The 18,209-nt window shown below is 44.8% G+C and overlaps 1 protein-coding gene across 1 annotated transcript; it reads right to left on the reverse strand.

Annotated features, from left to right (window-relative positions):
* Positions 1 to 3,057: 3,057 nt before the first annotated feature.
* Positions 3,058 to 18,144, reverse strand: LOC135378359 (GPI transamidase component PIG-T-like). The gene is made up of 11 exons (XM_064611373.1): positions 17,955 to 18,144; positions 14,635 to 14,812; positions 13,445 to 13,673; positions 11,653 to 11,739; positions 11,490 to 11,577; positions 10,436 to 10,530; positions 8,954 to 9,155; positions 6,929 to 7,084; positions 6,570 to 6,819; positions 5,733 to 5,912; positions 3,058 to 3,251 (listed from the first exon to the last, which is right to left on the reverse strand). Exons 1-11 carry the CDS (start codon positions 18,136 to 18,138, stop codon positions 3,104 to 3,106), a joined length of 1,797 nt encoding a protein of 598 aa, XP_064467443.1. The 5' UTR covers positions 18,139 to 18,144; the 3' UTR covers positions 3,058 to 3,103.
* Between the last annotated feature and the right edge of the window lie 65 nt (positions 18,145 to 18,209).

Here is an 18,209-nt window from a genome sequence, read left to right on the forward strand (position 1 = left end):
GCGCGACATTTCACCGGTAGCGATCACAACAGCAGCGCACGGAGACGGGAAGGAGAGCGGCGGCGCTGCTGTCGATCTCGCCGGTGTAGCGAGCGGTACGCTGGCGGTAGGCTGCGCGGTATTTCGCCCCTCCGACCGGCGGCCGGTAGGACCGGGAGGCCGGTATTCCGCTCGCGCTTGCGCAGAGAAGGCATGCCGTCAATACCGGCCCCACCGGTAGCCTATGGCCGGTATACTAAAACTCTCTCGATCGACTTCGTGGATACTGACGAATGCGGTGAAGACGCGAGCACGTCGGCAAGAGGAGTGTTATGTTCATCGATAACTGCGCAGCACATGGCGAAGTACAGAACGTCCAGGCGACACGTTTAGAGTTCTTGCCTCCTGATACAACAAGTGTCCTGCAGCCCATGGACCAAGGAATCATCAAAAATTTCAAGGTTCTCTACCGGTCCCGCCTGCTCTCGCGTGTTGTGCTGTGCTACGAAAACGAAACTAACTATAACGTACGCATGTCGCCGCGCTTCATATTCTTGCCGACTTGTGGGAGTCGTGGGAAGCAGTGAAAGGGAGCACTATAGCGAACAGTTTTCGTCAAGCCGGATTTTGCAAGGACAGTACGCAAGTACCTTGTACGGAGTACGAGCACAGTTGGTATCGCCATCGACGACGGATCGGCGGACGGCCGGGCATTGGTAGAGCACCTCCGAAGCTCAGGTATGACAATAGCTGCAAGTGTAACGTTTGAAAACGTACGCCGAAGTGGATGAATGTGCAGAATTTTGTGCCAAAATGACTGATGGGCAAATCGTTTCACAAGTCCTCGACCTGCCAGCGGAAGGCTCCTACCTCTGATGATGACGACGACGATGACGCGAGGGCTATTGCTACTCCTTCAACGGCAGCAATACTTGCGGTCGTCGATACGCTCGGAAATGTCTACCGTGACAACATGACATTAGCCGCGTCGCGACGCCATTTCTCGCATACGCGCAGCAAAGCAGACGCGCATTGATAGTTTTTTTTTTTTTTTTTTTTGCCTTTTTGAGTTTTCTTTAATAAAAATCATTTTGGGAGAGGTTTGTGTCATTGACTGAAAATTTGGACTGCTGGATAATTGGGACCGATTTTGTGGCTTTTAGAAGTCCGAAAAATCGGTCGTTGTAAAGGGAGTCCGCGAAATTCCGTGCATAACGAAGGATTCCGCGAGGAATTCCGGGGGGCCTTATAAATGACTAATTAACCCTTTCGGCCCTGGCGTCGTCAAAATCGGACAGGTAAAAAAAAGTGCTCGTGCGGCCCGGAAACAAAACTGAAACCACTGGAACCAACATAGAACTATATGTTGGGCATCCCACGCGTCGACGGCATCAATTTTCTTTCGTTAGTCGCGTGCCGAGACGAAGACGAAGAGCTAAAAATGGCGGAGGTCATTTTATTGCCGCTTTCTCTACAGGGTAACGACAATAATCTTTTTCGATGACATAAAATGAGACCCACGAAACATCACTGCGTTGAGAAACTGATCGGTGCGCAGTTGCCTTTTGTATTCTGGTGTGTTAACCACTTGGACGATTTTGACACCATCAGGGCTCAGTGGTTGTGCAATAGGGCGCGTATGTCGATGGTTCATGCAGCACTTGTCGCATAACTTGCGATCATCTTCTTCATTTTGGTACTTTCTGATCATTTTCAAATAGTGGCCTTCCAGGGGGAGAGGGCCTCTTTGTCGAAGGACGTACATGGGGGGAGGGGTACGGACATATTGCTGGATGTGGTCGGGGCGAGGCGAGGGGGCGATCGAGCAAAGATAAAGCAGCGAAGGCAGCGAAAGTAGCACAGAAGTGTATGAGGGCACGCGTGAACCATCGTGATAATGAGAAGAAATGTGCGCCAGTGTCACATCTCTTATCAGAATCTCTTCTCAGGTGACAGCTGCAACGATTTACAAGAGTGACGCATCATATCGATGCATTTCTTTTCCGAGTGCATACCAAAAAGCGCGTTGCTCATGGAATAAATTATCCCACGTTCGGTCCAAGTTTTTTGCAAGACCCCCATGCTTGGGATTCTGGATAAACCAGAGCACCTTGCTGACTGTTTTGGGAAGAATACTTTACTCCATGTTGGTGGAGCAAGCCTGACAAATGCTATGCAAGACCTATATTACTATATGTTATATTATTATTATATTATATGAGTATAAGTGCAGCATAGAAAGCGTTGATAAAAATCCTTATCGTTTAAGTAAACCCTACGAAACGTTTTGGTTTTGTACCAATGGGGGAGGGGGGGGGTCCTCAAATAGGTATCACATGAAGACGGTTTAGACTTCATATGTTCATGCTGCTTGCATTCACTAGACTTGCAGCCTTCGTCTCCCATATGCCCCTGCAGTCAACAACCATTGAGCCCTGGTGTCCTGTTTTGACGACAGCCATTTCACGAAATAACTATGAACTGAATATTTTTCTAATCTAAGCATACTATATGGGTGCACAGCAACAGCAACAATTCCAGGGCCGAAAGGGTTAATGGAATGAATAAATGAATAAAGACTTGTATTTCTGTCACTAAAATCTGGCAGAGGAAATGGAGATTGTGACGTTTTCATATAAAACACTACGGCTTGGACACGACTGAGCCCACCTCCCTTTTTTTTGCCCCCCCCCCCCCCCCCCGAGCCGTCGCGCGGTGAGTTTGCGCCCGGAGCAGGGCAAATCTGAAGCGCCCCCCCCCCCCCCCCCCCCTCCCTCCCTTACTGCCATCAGAAGCCTTGTAAACAAAGAAAGGAAAACGCCCATGTGCACTGCCGAGACCGTAAATTCAAATTCTCTTGATTCCTACTTTATACTCTCCAACCAACCTGCCAGGGATTGCAGTTCGGCGCACTCTCTGGCGAGGGCGCCTGGGGCGGCTGCCCCTCTCATACCCCCATCGCTACGGCTCTGCCCCCCCCACACAAATTTCTCAATTTGAAATGATAAAAAGATTCAATGAAGAAATGTAACAGCACCACCAGTACCAGGGAAAATAACCTTCTAATAAGCAGAAAAATGTATTCCTAGAAAAATGTTCTTTGTTGCGACTAAATATTTGTATCTCATTTTTCTTTTTTGCTCTCCGTTTCGCTATCAATTGTTTGTTCTTGTTGTTCTTCGTTCTTCCTCCCGAGCAGCTTCCTCAGCTTTGCCTTCAACTTTCCAACGAGCGAGCGCTCCTCAGCCTTCTTCACTTCTACTGCCACCAACCTGCGCGAATTGGACCAACAAAAGATAAATAAACCTACTGTTCTACAGTTCCTCTGCCAACATCCGTGTAGCACATCAGGACATGTTACAATACCGTGCATTTAAAACATGTAACACTACAACTGAAACATGAACCTGCATCCACAGCCTCAACATTGAGAAAGGCTAGAAGAAAGGGCTAGAGCAAGGGTTCTCAAACTGCGTTCCGTGATGTCCCATGGAGGGTTCCACGGTAGAGCCTCCAGTGTTACGGAATGCGCATGGATAGCTGTAGCGATTGAGTGACTAATGTCTACATGCTAAGGAGTTAGAGGGGGCATTAAGCAGGCTTTCTGTATCTAGGTCACATTCGTCTGACACATCCAACCACGGAATTGGGGAAGTGTTTGGGATTGGTTAAGAACTCGTGGCAGAGGAATGCCTTCCCTTTCTACAGTTTCCTGTGTAACCTAACACAGTGAGCCGTTATACGCGGGCTTTACCATTTATACTGCGAAGAATATGGATTCACACCTCATGAAAGTAACCCACAGTATGTTGTTTCCAGCGAGGTTCTTTGCGAATAGTTTTATGAATATATGCACAATAGTTCATTTTGATCATTGTTTTGTGAAGTAATCTTTAGCATGTTGTTCTATGTGATCACATGTCAAGTTGGGGGGGGGGGGGGGGGGGGATTCCTCACTATGCAAAAAAAAGCATTGGGGTTCCTTGACCTCACAAAGTTTAAGAGCCACTGGGCTCCTAGAGTATAAATAGGGATCTTCGTTTTCGGGGTAAACCCAATTTTTCACAATAGTTCCCCGCCAAACAAGTTTTCAAGAATTCGGGTAAAACCCGATATCTACCCGAAATCCTTGCAGTCCTTCAACTTGTCGTTCTAAGTAAACCATCGGAAAAGGGAATCATAATATCAGCAAAGAGAGCTATTTGTGACAACCTATTTGTCCTTCTTTTATAATCCCCTCCTGCAGGAGAAAAAAGACGAGCTTTTGTGGAGCTTGGACAAGTGTTTGAATACCGCGGTCATTCACTGCCCCAGTTCCGAGTGGAAATATAAAGATTCTTGTTTCTCGGCCCAGTGTCACAGCAGTGGCTTGTTTCATATGCCTTTCGTTTCACCCGAAAATTCCTCGATGACATATCAAACAGAGATTGTAGCGTCCGATTTCTCCCTGAGTTCTCGTGTGTAAGTAGCACCCGATTTTCCCCCAGACTTTGAAAAATAGTAAAACCCAAAAACGAAGAACCCTAAGTACGTATAAACGATGTCCCAACTAATGTGCACCACAGTTTTAAAAAAGACAAATATGCTTCACTGAACACAGGGGCCACGCAAGACCATATGCAGGCACCTGCACTCTGTGGCCAGGCGCATCCACTAAATTTCATGAGGAGAAAACTTCTATAAAGCTTGAGCAGCCTAACTACTAAAGTAAAAACAGGGTACAGTAGGAGTCAATATTTTCGCATTTCTGGGTACAACTGACCTGAAAAGAGATTCACGGGAACTTAAATTCACAAGAGATGTGAGGGTCATTGTTCGGTTTTTCACTCCTATCACTTCAGGGACCAGTCTCGGATCAGGTAACTTTCCAAGAAAGGTGCATCGCAGTGTTTCTCTTCAGCGAGTTAGAGTAACAATACGCTCAAGGCTAGGAGATTCCCCGGTTTGGTCACTGGCCATATGAGCGAATGCAAGTGCAGTTTTTTAGAATGCACGCTACTCTCTGCAGTCAACCCAGGTGAAAGGCTAAAATGATGACTAATCTCGTACAAAGACCTTACTGGATTTTACACCTTGTGTGAGGCTAGGGACTGCGCTGTATATTGACTGAGTATTGTGCAATATTCATCTTCGGTATTTAACATCGAAAGAGGGATGTGCCACTTGTAGGAAATTTGTGATTTGACAATTTGTGCCCACGACAAAAACATGAAAGAGAGTGCCACGCGAAAAAAAAGGTGACTTCTACAGTACATGAACCTGCATAGTATAGTGAAGATACGGATGTAGTGAAGTAAACCTGTGGTCCCCTGTTTTGAAACCCCAACCATAACCTGCCGATACAGTGAAGATACTGATATGGTGAACTTTTTAGCGGCCCGACTACCTTCACTGTACAGAAGTTCTCCCGTACACCGCTATGTGTTATCTTTTTGTATGTCCAATCTGTAAGAGTGTCTGCACTGTAAGAGAACATACACATAATGGTTGTCAATACAATGAGTCTTCAGCCTCCTTGTTGCATCTATGTTTACAACTTAGAAGTCTACTCATACGCTCTTAGAACATGGTTTAGTCCCCTGAAGCCCACTCTTTTAGTTGTGGACATCAATTACCGATAGATTAATGCAGGATTCAAACAAAATCAACCTTAGTAGGTTCCTCTGCATGACGTCGGCGAAGGGCGACAAGCAAAGATATATGAGAGAGAACAAAATCAAAACAAAGCAAGGATAGATGGTTTCAATACATACGCATTAGTTGTGATGTTGTGTATTGGTCCAAAGGCCAAGGCTACTACAGTGCATGCCAGACAGATAACGTTGTACGGCATGCTGAAGTCTGGAGTTGGCAGGGACACCAACAGGGTCTCCGTGTACAGCCGTAAGAAGTAACTTTCTGTACTCCCAGGTTCACTGCTCTTACCAGTCAAGCTGTAATTGGGTTACGAATGCCAGTGAAAGTTCTACAGTGAGCTCGAGAGTAACAGCATTCCTTCAATGCATCTAAGTGGCAGCAACGTAAAAATGGTTGAAGATTCAATATGCAAAACAAAAATCATACATGTATTGGTGTGCAAACTTTAGGACTGTGGCTCTAGCTACAATAAATGATGGGCCCAAAGCTGCAAAGTGGTGCAGGGACACTGTATTAAGAGCTCTTTGGATACAGAAAAAGAGCGTAATAGAACAAGCAGCCATGAATGACTCCAAATATGTTGAGCATCTTCCACTTGTGGCATTCGCTCAATGGCTGCAATGGCTAGTGTTTCTCTATGTGAATAACAGATTTAGACACAAAAAAGGGAGCGGCAAGGCTCCCACAGCCTATGCTCAAGGGCGAGGCCACCCCCTTGCCCCTACCTTCCGATGCCCCTAAAGTGACGTCGCAAAATCAATTGACAACTGAGACATTCGTAGAGGATGTTTCCACATATTTTTGTGCACATAAGTTTCTTGGCAAAATGCATTAGGTCCTGCACCCAACAGTTTGATCCATCTCATGCAAGTTTAAATTGTTCTTCATTTAAAATTTCTTCCATATCATGTTTTGCATGGACGACCTCCGAAATGTATGCACGAAAAACCTACCAGTGCCGCAGAGTTGGACAAAGTGAAACGTCGCCACTGTAATTCATTGGAGTCTTCTTGAAGACAGTGTTAAGTATGGCTGAGCCAACGTAGAACCCATGATTAGCATCTGGCGGATATTCTGTCCACTTGAGGAATGCTCGGTCGAACTCGAATGACACGGTGGTCTTCGATGACGGTGGAAGCTCCAAGGTCAGCTCTAGGTGATGCGAGCGGCGCCGATCTTGCCCAGGCTCATAGAATACGTTTTCTGCAAGAAACACAACATCATATTAGTCACATCTAATATCACACAAATTGGGACCGCTCCGAATAAAAGATTTTGTTTTGGACCAATGAATACATATATTTTAACTCACCTGGCTTAAGAGCTTTGCCTCGAGACACAACCTTGAGCGTATGAATGTAGACCCTAAGGAACCAAGGTACAATGTCGACGTACACAATCTTTAAAGGCTGTGTGGGATGTTCATTGTGAATGTGACTTGTGATGCCGCCACGCTCCAGGCCATAGCCTATGGAAGCAAACGCAAAGCTATAACTACCTTGGGTAGCTGGTAGCTACTCGTTGTAGTTCTGAACTAGCAGATTGTAACTAATAGAGCACACTTATTATCTGACACTGTAAACTGTGAAGGTTGTGTCGATCTCCTGTTTCTCGGCTTCTCAAAACCTTTTGACTGCGTATCTGACCTGCAACAACTGGTCAGCACTTTCACCAAGTTGCCACCATCCTCGGCCGGGCTTGAGCTCGCGATCTTGAGATCAGCAGGTGGACACGCTACCGACTGAGCCACCGAGCGTGGCAATTTTGGAACATCAATTCAAGGGTGTTTCAAGGACCTTTCAAGACTCAACCATCATTCTGCCCAGGATGTAAGTTTTATGGCCATTCCATATTTCACAAAAAATATTTATATGCTGGAGTTATCACACGACAGAATAGGTGCATGGGGACTGTTGCATTCAATGAAGTAGCTGGTACCGCACCTTTTCAGGCCCCTTCATTAATAATACCCCTTCAATAATACCCCTTGGCAGGGGTCCTTATCATAAATAGTGATCTGTCCGCAAACGTAAATGAGGGTTTCTAAATGTTAAAGATCATAGGACAGAAAGGAAGGCAACTGAATACAACGGAGGGTGTTGTTCATTTCTCACTACTGATGGTGGGGCTTCTGCTACTGACTGCTATTGCAATGAGTGCTAACTCCTATGGTTTCAAACTATGGTTCCGACATAGCATAAGCAGATTTTGCACAGCAGAGCTGCAGATCTGAGAATAGAAAAAGACGCAAATTCAAGGGTTTTAAAGGACTGAGAAAATTCCAGGGTTTTCCCTTGAAAATTGCATTTTCAAATTCCAGGGTATTCAACGGGTTCAAGGACCAGTGGGAACCAAGCAGGTATGGAAAGGGTGCATTACCGGGGGGGTATGCAAAGTGCCCCTACACCGGGTGTCGCATACTGCAGTGATGTCACTGGCTGCAGGTTAACTTTTGGGGCTTTCTTTCTGAGTTGTCATCTCTCGTTTCGTTTTGCGTAGACTATAATAGAGACAATAGGCTTGGTTTCAGTTTGATGCGTTACTTGGCCACAGAAGTGAAACTTAAAATAAAAGATTAGAAAGCAGTCTCTCTTGGATGAGTTCACAAACTATTATGGTAAAAAATTGATTAAGCAGAATGAACCTTTCACAGAGTTTGCAATTCCTTTCTATGTTGCTGGAGATGTTATCAATGGTGTACCACGCTATGGTCCAGTTTCACCAATGCTGGTTAACTTTGAACTGAGATCAAGGGTTGCTGAAACTTGAAGTTAATACTCAATTCTTTTTTACATACATTAGTTGGTGACGTGATGAACCTTTCTGTGACAATAATTCCCTTTAGTGAAGCAGAGTTAAGCATTAAATTCAAGTTAAGGGACCATTGATCTCGGTTCAAATGTTAACCGGCATTGGTTAAGCCGGCCCTATATGAGGCAGACATCAACAACATGCTTTTCTTGTTTGTATACATAATGCGCTTTTGTAGTTCTTGTTCTCAAAGTACATTTTGTGAATCTCACATGTTTCCTTTAATTCTGCAAATTTTTTATATTTACTGGGATTATTGCTTACAGTCCTTGACAAGTTCTCGTACTTTCAGGTGCTTGCATTCCACTTCTATTTCAAGGAATAGCGATATCACTGCAAAGTTATATTAAACCAAATTCCTACAACAATTACAAAATTTTCTGCATGAGGATCATGAAGAAATAAATGAACATTGAACATCTGAATCTTTAGTTGGATCATGGAAAATACTGCCTGTTTCGAAGGACATAATAATGGTTTGTTGCGGAGCTAAACTAGTACGACTGGGATGGCTATATGAACTTACCCTGCACGTAGCGTGTAATGTGAACAGGAGGTGGGCGAGTGATCCAAAAGATGTGTGGTTTCGCATAAGTAGCCACCAAGTTGATGCGCCCCTGCTCAACTATAGCCTTTAAGTCGTAGACTGCAAACGTGCGTGGTGTTGCAAAAGCTTCTGATGCAATCACTTGCACAGGAGGAGGGGACAACTTGAATGTGCCCACTGACTGCAGCACAGAACACCAAGTTACGAAACGAGGATGGTGGCGCACTAGCAAGTCATAATACTACAGACGAACATGCAGACGACAAAATGTCAGCAAAATCATCACTTTTGGTATCGCTATTGTGTACACCACAGATTCGTACTTATACAGTGAACCCTGATTAATATGACCCCCGATGATCTGACATACTCGCTTTATGACCGTTTTTCTTGGGAACTGTTCTGCCGCCATGTAAATCCACCTCGTTAGTATGACAATCGGCTCATCCAACTATGACCAGCATTTTTGTCACAAGTAGGGTAAAACACAGGTCTTCTCGTTATTATGACTGCGTCACATGACCCGCAGACTGGCCCAAGGGAGAGGCTACCACATACCTCAAGAGGGGCTTCGCATAGTGCAGTGACTCAATCAGCAAGGGTATTAGCCCTTCAGCTGAACGAGCTGCTGAACTGAACCATATGCAAATTTTTCGTGACTGTTCTTGTTCTCAAACTTTCTCAAACTTGTTCATACTGGCAAAGCTTGCAAAGAGTAATAATATGTGTCACGTGTTAAAGTAGGGCACCAAGGTTTGGGATGACTCCTGATGTTGTTCACCTCAGAACTATTCATAGCGCTTTTAGGACCGCCAAAGCATTGTAGTGCGTGAAAACGCTGAGAACGCGGGACCCGGTCACAGTGCTGCTGCTGTCATATTAAAAACAGCCGGAGAAAAGCGATCTCTGCGGTCAGCGGAGGGTGCGTTTCTTGTTAGTATGACAATAGACGAGTTCAGAAAATCCCAGTGCTCTTTGAGCACGCACTGCATCCTGGGCGCTTGCTGAGTGGGGGAATGAAGAATAATCCTTCACATTTCGCTTTCGCTGACCTTGACACATCGTGGACAATGGACCAGTAGGGAAGAAATCGGAACAGCTTAGAGGCCACCCGTTTCTTTCGTATTAGTAAACTCCCACAGTTCAAAGCGACACTAAGCACTCTGGGATTTACTGAACTCGTCTATTCGCTTTATGACCAAAATCTGCAGGAATGGTGGTGGTTCACTGTATATGGAAGCAAACTTTGGACGCATCTCAGTTTTCTCTAACCTTGACATGTCACTAAATTGAAGTTGACGTGATTTGTAAGAAAAAAATGTTCAGCTGTAGAAATGCTCAGCATCTGAGACTGATTCAGCGAGATCCCCAAATTGAGTATCAGAAGGCTGTTACATAGCATGTAGGATGACTGGCTGCAGATACAGCCATGGTAAAATTAAGACAAAGGTACAAGCTCACCCCATTGCTGGTTGTCTCCACATAGATGGCACTCATTGATGACAATGGGCATGTGGTTCTCAACCCTGAACCGAACAACTTACTCAGTGACCAACCTTGACAGAACAAACAGAGTTTGTTATCTACCAGGAAGCTAAATTCACATAGTAAAAGATATTGAAAATTGGCTGTAAACAAGAAGACCGTAATGTGCAAAATGTGACATTTACTTTGTCTGAGCTATTCTTGATGTGTCCCAGTATTATAGCAGCTGGGTTTGCTCCAGCAGATTCTACTGACTACCTACTGTATAATCCACACAGACAGACCAACTAAGCTATACTACATAAACAAACCTACTGTTACATTTGAGCATCTTTGATCTTCAATAAAAATTACCAATGGCAGACTCCAAAGTGAAGGTTTGAAACGATGTAAGAGTCAATTCCTGCCAGCTTTGTAGCTTCTGAACGAATGTGCATTTTGAGAGAGGCGGTACCCGAGACGGGGAGGGAGAGAGACGACACAACAAGAATTCTCGAACACAGCAAAAATTTTTATTTACCAGAGCTCTATATATTCAAAAACCTCCGGAGAAGAGGAGGAGGAAGGAGGGAAGGCTTGCTTACGCAGTTGCCACGTGTACTAATCTCACAGGTCTCCCTGAGCAACCTACGCCAAGTGTTCTTTTCTTTGCACAAAACTTGGGTCTCGGGGAAAACCGGCTTACAGCCTCTGCATTCCTCTTCCTCCTCTCCGGAGGTTTTTGAATATATAGAGCTCTGGTAAATAAAAATTTTTGCTGTGTTCGAGAATCCTTGTTGTGTCGTCTCTCTTCCTCCCCGTCTCGGGTACCGCCTCTCTCATCATGCACCAGCTTGTCAGCGCCCTGTCACTTCTTTCAAATGTGCATTTGAACGATAAACACCCCAAGCTGCATTTTCGAACAGGAGCAGTGGACAAAAATAAAAATTTGATCTTTAGCGTACTCTCTAACCAATAATTATTAGAATGGCCAATTTCTTATAGCACAGCGAAATATGGTGGTCATTCAAAAGAGTAGCAAGCTTCTCACTCTGGTAGCCCTTCTGTGACGCAACTGTGTCAAACACGAGCGATATTGACAACTGCAGCTCCAGGGTCGTCTGCGTGCATACTGCGTCCTGCAAATTTGCAATCGCACTGTTACCCTTCAGCGTGGCCTTTTCTGACTTGTCAGAATGAGCAACGATACTAACCTGGCAAATGTGCTTGAAGTCAACAGCCAACGAGAGGTAGTTAGCAGTGAACACCTGAAGAGCGTGCAATAGCGTGCCAAGACCAACCTTGAGATGGGCGGAAGAGTACGTACAGTGAGAGCTAGTCATCGTGTTTGGTGGGAACTTTAGAACACCAGAAATAATATGCTGAAGCTATGCTGAAGGGCACTCCTTAGGGGGCACCAGCAAACTCCTAAGGCAATGTCTGAATTAACTTTGAACAATTAACTTTTTAATTATAAAAGCTACGAGGTTGTCCCAGTGAGAACATCTGGTCCCTTCGGTCCCCTGAGAGTATTCGTACCGTTCATGAACGGTGCACATGGTTTGTCAACTGTCTCGTTTTAGGGAGTGACAATTTCAGGTTAAACCCGATTCCGCCCGGTTATTCCCCCTCGAACTGACCTCCGACCAATTCGGGTCAAACACGGTTTCTCCCAAAATTCCAGCCACTATGAAATCCTCAAGCGACGCTTCCACTGAAGACGAACAAAGGTCGCCACGTGTGACACATGTAAGAATGGGTCACTTATGTTCCCAGCAATACACCCATGTGTGTCTATGCCTTCAGGGACTTGCGCTGGTAGGTCACCCCCACCCCTACCCTCCCGAAAAAAAAAAAAAAGAGATTAGGAAACGACTTAATAGACAAGAGGAGAAAAAAAAACACCCGATATACGCGAAGGCACAATTATCACCTTATTTTTTCCCGAATTACAGATTTAAAAATAGCACCCGATTTTTACCCCCCGAATCTGAGGAAGGCATTTAACCTGAAACAGTCACTCCCTACCTCGGTTTAATGATTTTGAGTGTTGGAGGCATTTTGGAGTTGAAAGATTTGAATACATGTTTTCAAGTAGACTTCCACTATCCTCTGAGCACGAATTATCTTATGTGATATCACAGTTCACTGCAGTTGCCGTTAAGCGGGGTATGAAGTAGATTACCCTCACGGAGCTTACAAAGTGCGTTAGAGATAGTCAGGGAAGGGATGCTGCTATGATACATTGGCTAGGTAAATGCTTCTTCGAGCAGCAGTCTGTCAGAGATTTTGTGGTGCACTTAAACCATCACCCTAGGTGATCAAAAAATTATTTGCAGTACTACCCTTCTGGCACATGCAGCACATCGTCCCAGATACAACGTGACCTATATCTTACATGCAGAACTACATTTTTCATTAACTTATAGTTATCGCGAAGAAATACCCTGGAATTCAAGGGTTTTCAATGGCAGTTCCAAATTCAAGGGCTTAAAAGGCCTTGAAATATGGACTTTGAGGTTCAAGGGCTTTCAAGGGTTTGAAGGCCCTGTGTGAACCCTGTGCATAGTTTTTGCCTCACTCCTTTGATTTGATTTTTTTTTAATGATTCAGATTAATTTTACAATCGTGTCAGGATCAAATTTACTAGCAGACAATGTATCGACGCAACCTGCACCATACCTATCCTACCATGCTAGTGTCCTTGGCAGAGTTCAGACCTGAAACTTGAAATCAGGAAGGCCACAAGGACAGTCACATTACAGGCGATAGTGTGTTCATTATACGGGACATGGGAACACACAGAATTTATTATGGCTATTGCAAACCTAATGAAAACATTCACTCTGTATGGTATTTAACCAGATGAGGAATAACTATGAATGGTGTTCACGGTTCCAAACGAATTGCACAGTGACTAAATGGTTTCTGCTATGAAAGCAATGCATTTGCAAAGGCATAAACATGACCCTCGCACCCTACAGTAATAATTTCTTCACTGCTCACCTTGGTCCCACATGGCAGCAATTTTGTCCATGGGGTAAGGTTCTCTGTGCAGACCGATTCCCTGGGCAACATGGCATACCGCAGAAGCGAGTTGTTGGCTGAGCTCACCCACCCCTGAGGCCTGAGGGTCCTTTTAGGGTTCACCGTTACCGTCTCCTCAACAAAGTTGAGGGAGGCGCACAGCTGGCCCGACAAGGCATTGGTCAGGTTCTTCCATACACCATCCACGCTAGGAGAGAGGGAGGCCCGTTAGAGCATGGCACTCTTCAACTGGTGCAAAATGTCTTCACTCAGGTAATCTTATTGTGCCAATTTCATTAACAGTGTGCCATGTGGACAAGCAAGGCTTTGCATACTGTACAAATGGACCACAATTGCTAAGAATGGTGTATTAAATGTGCTATTCAGGATGTTTGGTCCATGAAGAGTAATCCCCAGACAGAACATAAATCATGTGTACATCCTCCGTACATCAGAAACCAGATTGGGCAGCTGTCATCTGTGTCGTCCTTATATGTTTGCTGCCCAAACTCAGGCTGTGTTCTCCAAGAATCTCGTCCATCAGCCTGTGTCTGTGCAATCCTCATAATTACAGCAAGTTCCTTTTTTCAGTAATTCGTTACTTTTCTGCAAAGGTAACATGTAACCGTAACCAGTTACCATGTTTGGCTGAACTAATAGTAAAGTCCGATTTTCAATTCTCAGCTTACATTCCAGCACCTTTGAGATTCTCACTTCTTTCAAGTGATCGATGGTTTCAGAAGGACGTGAGACATGACTGATGTCAATTTCGCCTGGACAATGTAGTTTCACCACCGCTTTAGGCTATTACAGGTATTAGTTTTAGGCATCTATGCCAAAATAGGCACTAACACCGGAATAGGCATTTATAGGCACTATCAAATTGATACAGGAGGTTCCCCAGCACCCAGTTCGTACTCCTGTATTGAAGAGGCACTATTAGAACCACACGAAAAAAATTGGCATTTGCCTAGGAATCCAGGGTCTACTGATAAGTTACTTCAACATGGTAACTGTAGTTGTAACTAATTACATTTCAAAAGGAGTAACCGTAACCCAGTTACTATTTTTACGTACAAACTAACTGTAACCTCGTGATTTTTTTCCATTCGTTTTTGTAACTCCGATGATATGTAGCAGGTGCACGCATGCAGTGCACGTTACCGTACCTTGGTGCACTCTCTTTGAACCATGTCCAAATGTGTGCACCTGGAGGGGCATCCTGAAAAGGATATCCCCACTTCCGATGCTGCCACCTGCCCTGCGTCAACGCCAAATGCAATTCTTGCACGTGGTTTTGACGAATGATTTCACCCAGTGAGAGTGGGAACAGCCTGTAGTGCTGAACTGCAAAGAGAGAAAGAGGTATAAAACCATCAACACATGTAAAAGATAAATCAAATAAAATCTCCCTTTGTGAATCACAGCCAGTATTTGTGAGGAAGAGGAAGAAGAAGAGACATAACCAAGCTACCACACAGGAGTAAGGCCGAACACTATGCGACGACAAAGTGAGCACAAGCGAGATCAGGAGGATGTGTCACTAAGCAGCTTTTACCATGCCACATGGTTGCTGGCATCCTCGGCAGGGTCCGAACGGGATGCATTAAAGGGGCAGTAATGTGCAAAAATTTTTCCCCGCGGAATGAAATATGTCGTTGCCTTGATACCAACATAAAAGGAACAGGACTGATCCATCGATCCACACATGAATGAAAACCATAGTTTGTCTCTTCCCTCCTTCTCAAGAAGCGCAACAATGCGAAGCGGCGTCCTATCAGTTTCCTCAAATGATCTCTCACGATGATTGGACAAAGCGTTTGAGAAGACCAATAGGATGTCCTTCCGCATTGGTGGGCTTTTTGAGAAGGACAGGAAGAGAGAAAGCGTAAAATGCAGTTTCGTTCGCGCATAAATCATGAATGGCACAACAGATAAAACCCGTTCCTTTTGTGTTGGTGCCAAGGTAATGGCATCATCAGCGATGTGATTGCTGCACCAATTGCGCCAAGGGGCCAATCCTGCTACATTTTCACAAAATATCAGGAATCTGCACCGAACATCCGCTTGCTCCTTTAAAAGCGAAGGCGAGCCTCCAGCTGAGCCCCTCTGGTCGTTTAGCGCATGTCTAGTTAGCGGGCAGCGCAAGTCATCGCACGACAGTAGCCGCGTCTCCTATTCGTACAGTTTCACTTCTATTTTGCATGTGCTAAGCCGGTATCCTGCTATTGGGAAACCCTTTCCTGACATGCGCTGTCTGAAGGGTGAAACTACTTTGAGTTTGTGAACAGCCTGTTGCAGCCAGGCTATAGACAACCTGAGCCCCTACGTCATCGATTACATTCCGCCACCGCGCAAAAAGCATGCTGGTGGGCAGCTATCAGCCAACGCGTTCTTCCCGCTTCTTGCACACCGCAGCAAAATATAACCTTGAACCGGTGTTCTCATGATGTCACATGTTTGTGAACAGAGGATCATCTATAGTAAAGTGATAGACATATCTCCCCCACCGGAATAATTAGGAATAGGACAGTATGGAAGACACAGGTCCGATCACTATCACACTTTCTTTCATTTTTTTAAACCATTGCAGTGTTTCGGTGCTGTGTTACCGTAACTTGTCCAACATGTTGCATGATATCACTAACACGATAACGCGAAAGATTGCGAGAACACTCGCAATTGACCATCAATTCGTTGCTGTTGTGGAACGAGAAACCTGAAATAAATATTGGACATGCTCAGCCTGTGATTCTAGCACTATGTGAAAGCACAGTGGACAAATTGAGTGTGGAAATAACTAAAAAGATGTCATAGTGTTAAGAGTACACATAATAATTTCCCATCAGTAAGCTTTGGCATTTTCTTTAACTGTGTCGTTTATATTTGACACAGTAACTGCAAAATATCAGAGCACAAATGACTAATTAGAAATTCTTCCCAGTAATCTATATTCAATTCTGTATTATACTCCACTTGAAATATTTAGATTTTCACACCGCTCTGCGCTGTTTGCGAACATTGTTCAAAATCCTGGTCTAAATTTTGTCATTACACGTATGATACTTCAACTGATTGCAGCATATGATAATCGTTAGAAGGAGTTTGCCTTCGGCTTCGGTGACCACACCTACGTCACTCTTTTGAAAGTCTATTAAAAATGAAGTGTATATGACCGCACGTGATGATGTAGCATATCTGCTCCAAAGCACTGTTTTCTTGCTCCAAAACGGGTTTTTTCCTGCTCCGGAAGGTGCTCCAAAATGGCTTGGGACCTTGATGTCCCTTTAATATTGGTACACGGCAGATACGTTACCAACTCACCCACTGGGGCGGATGTGAATGTGAGCGTGACAGGTAAATACCTGGGAGAAGATGTGGAGGGGGTGAGTGTGTATCCTTGTGTATCTGAGAGAGGCTTGATACACGTAGCTAACATGATGTAATGATCACATCTCTCACCAGGAATAGGAGGGTGTCATTGCGACCCCCCATTGTGGGTACATTTCTATCTACCGCCGCCTTTTAAAGGGGTTCCGACAGGTCATCCCAGATAAATGTAAAAGACGGTTTCTTGCACGATGTGAACCTCCACTGAAAGTTTCACAGCGAGAAGGGTAATAGAAGCAGAGAAAATGGGCACCACGAGTACTGAAACTCATGCGGCTCTGACATCACAGCCCTCGCCACCGCGGCAGCGCACAAGAAGTCACGTGCTTACTGCTGTCAATGAGAATGGACGCAGCTCTGAGCTCTCTGACGTCTGCGCTTTACTCGGTAGTGTGTTCGAGGGCTTGTATCTCGCTAAGTACGACAAGTAGAATAATAATTATTTTTCCCGCAGTACTCTGGCGTGCAGTAGAACGCGTCATTGATGTAATGAAACACATCTATGAAAGTGTCCCAACCCCCTTAATCGATCTATGGAACTAGCCGTTGAGAGGTTTAAGTGTCATGTTCGCCGTTTCTGTGTTCCTTGGGTCCCAATTACTACAAGCAAAGTTTTGTTACTACGCTGCCGTTACCGAATTACACTGCGGGGAGAAATAAACAGCTCGCAATAGTAATTGGTTCTTAAAACAAGTTCATGTAGGTGTTCGGAGGTGTATTTTCGGCTTCTGACAGCTCAGATGAGCCCAGGGGCGGATCCAGACCCTCGTTTTTTTTTTTTGTGGGGGGGGGGGGGGCGGTTTCTTTGTCGGAGCGCGTAGTGGGGGGGGGGATCCAATGTATAAACTGACGTTTTTTTAGGGGGGGGGGTGATCGCCCAACCGCCCCTTGGATCCGCCACTGGATGAGCCTGTGTAAACAATCGTTATATTGTGTCAAGTCCCGTTATCTCGCTTCATGAGGCTATTCTTCACGAAACGAGACGGCGGGACTTAACATAGTTCACGTCGATTTGACAGCAATAAAATATCTGTGGCATTTAGACATAATCAGAGCACAGAAAAATGAAAAACAGTGAGGAGTTCACCGGTATGCTTACATGTTTCCGACTCGCGATCAACCTCCCACCTCGTCGTAAATAAGAAGTAATTATATACGTGACCACTAGGTAACGGCTGAATAAACAACTCTTCCGTAAAACTGTCCTTGTGCGCGCAAATAACTGCTGCAAACAAATTTATAAAACACAATGTACACCACAACATTTTCACGCGAGTCGCCATCTTTAAACAAACGCCGGTTGGCTTACTTGAAATTTGAACGATTTTCTCTCTAGTTCCACTGTATTACAAAA

Source organism: Ornithodoros turicata, chromosome 1 (assembly GCF_037126465.1).
Source record: "Ornithodoros turicata isolate Travis chromosome 1, ASM3712646v1, whole genome shotgun sequence".
Classification (NCBI taxonomy): Eukaryota; Metazoa; Arthropoda; class Arachnida; order Ixodida; family Argasidae; genus Ornithodoros; species Ornithodoros turicata.

What these genes read in the sequence shown, in the direction of transcription:
- LOC135378359 (XM_064611373.1), bottom strand. Translation starts at nt 18,138, where the DNA reads ATGGCGACTCGCGTGAAAATGTTGTGGTGTACATTGTGTTTTATAAAT. An exon ending in GTCACAGAAGGGCTACCAGA is followed by an intron (nt 10,531 to 11,489) that starts GTGAGAAGCTTG and finishes TGTTCTGTCAAG; the next exon opens with GTTGGTCACTGAGTAAGTTG. An exon ending in TGGAGACAACCAGCAATGGG is followed by an intron (nt 9,156 to 10,435) that starts GTGAGCTTGTAC and finishes TCTGTGCTGCAG; the next exon opens with TCAGTGGGCACATTCAAGTT.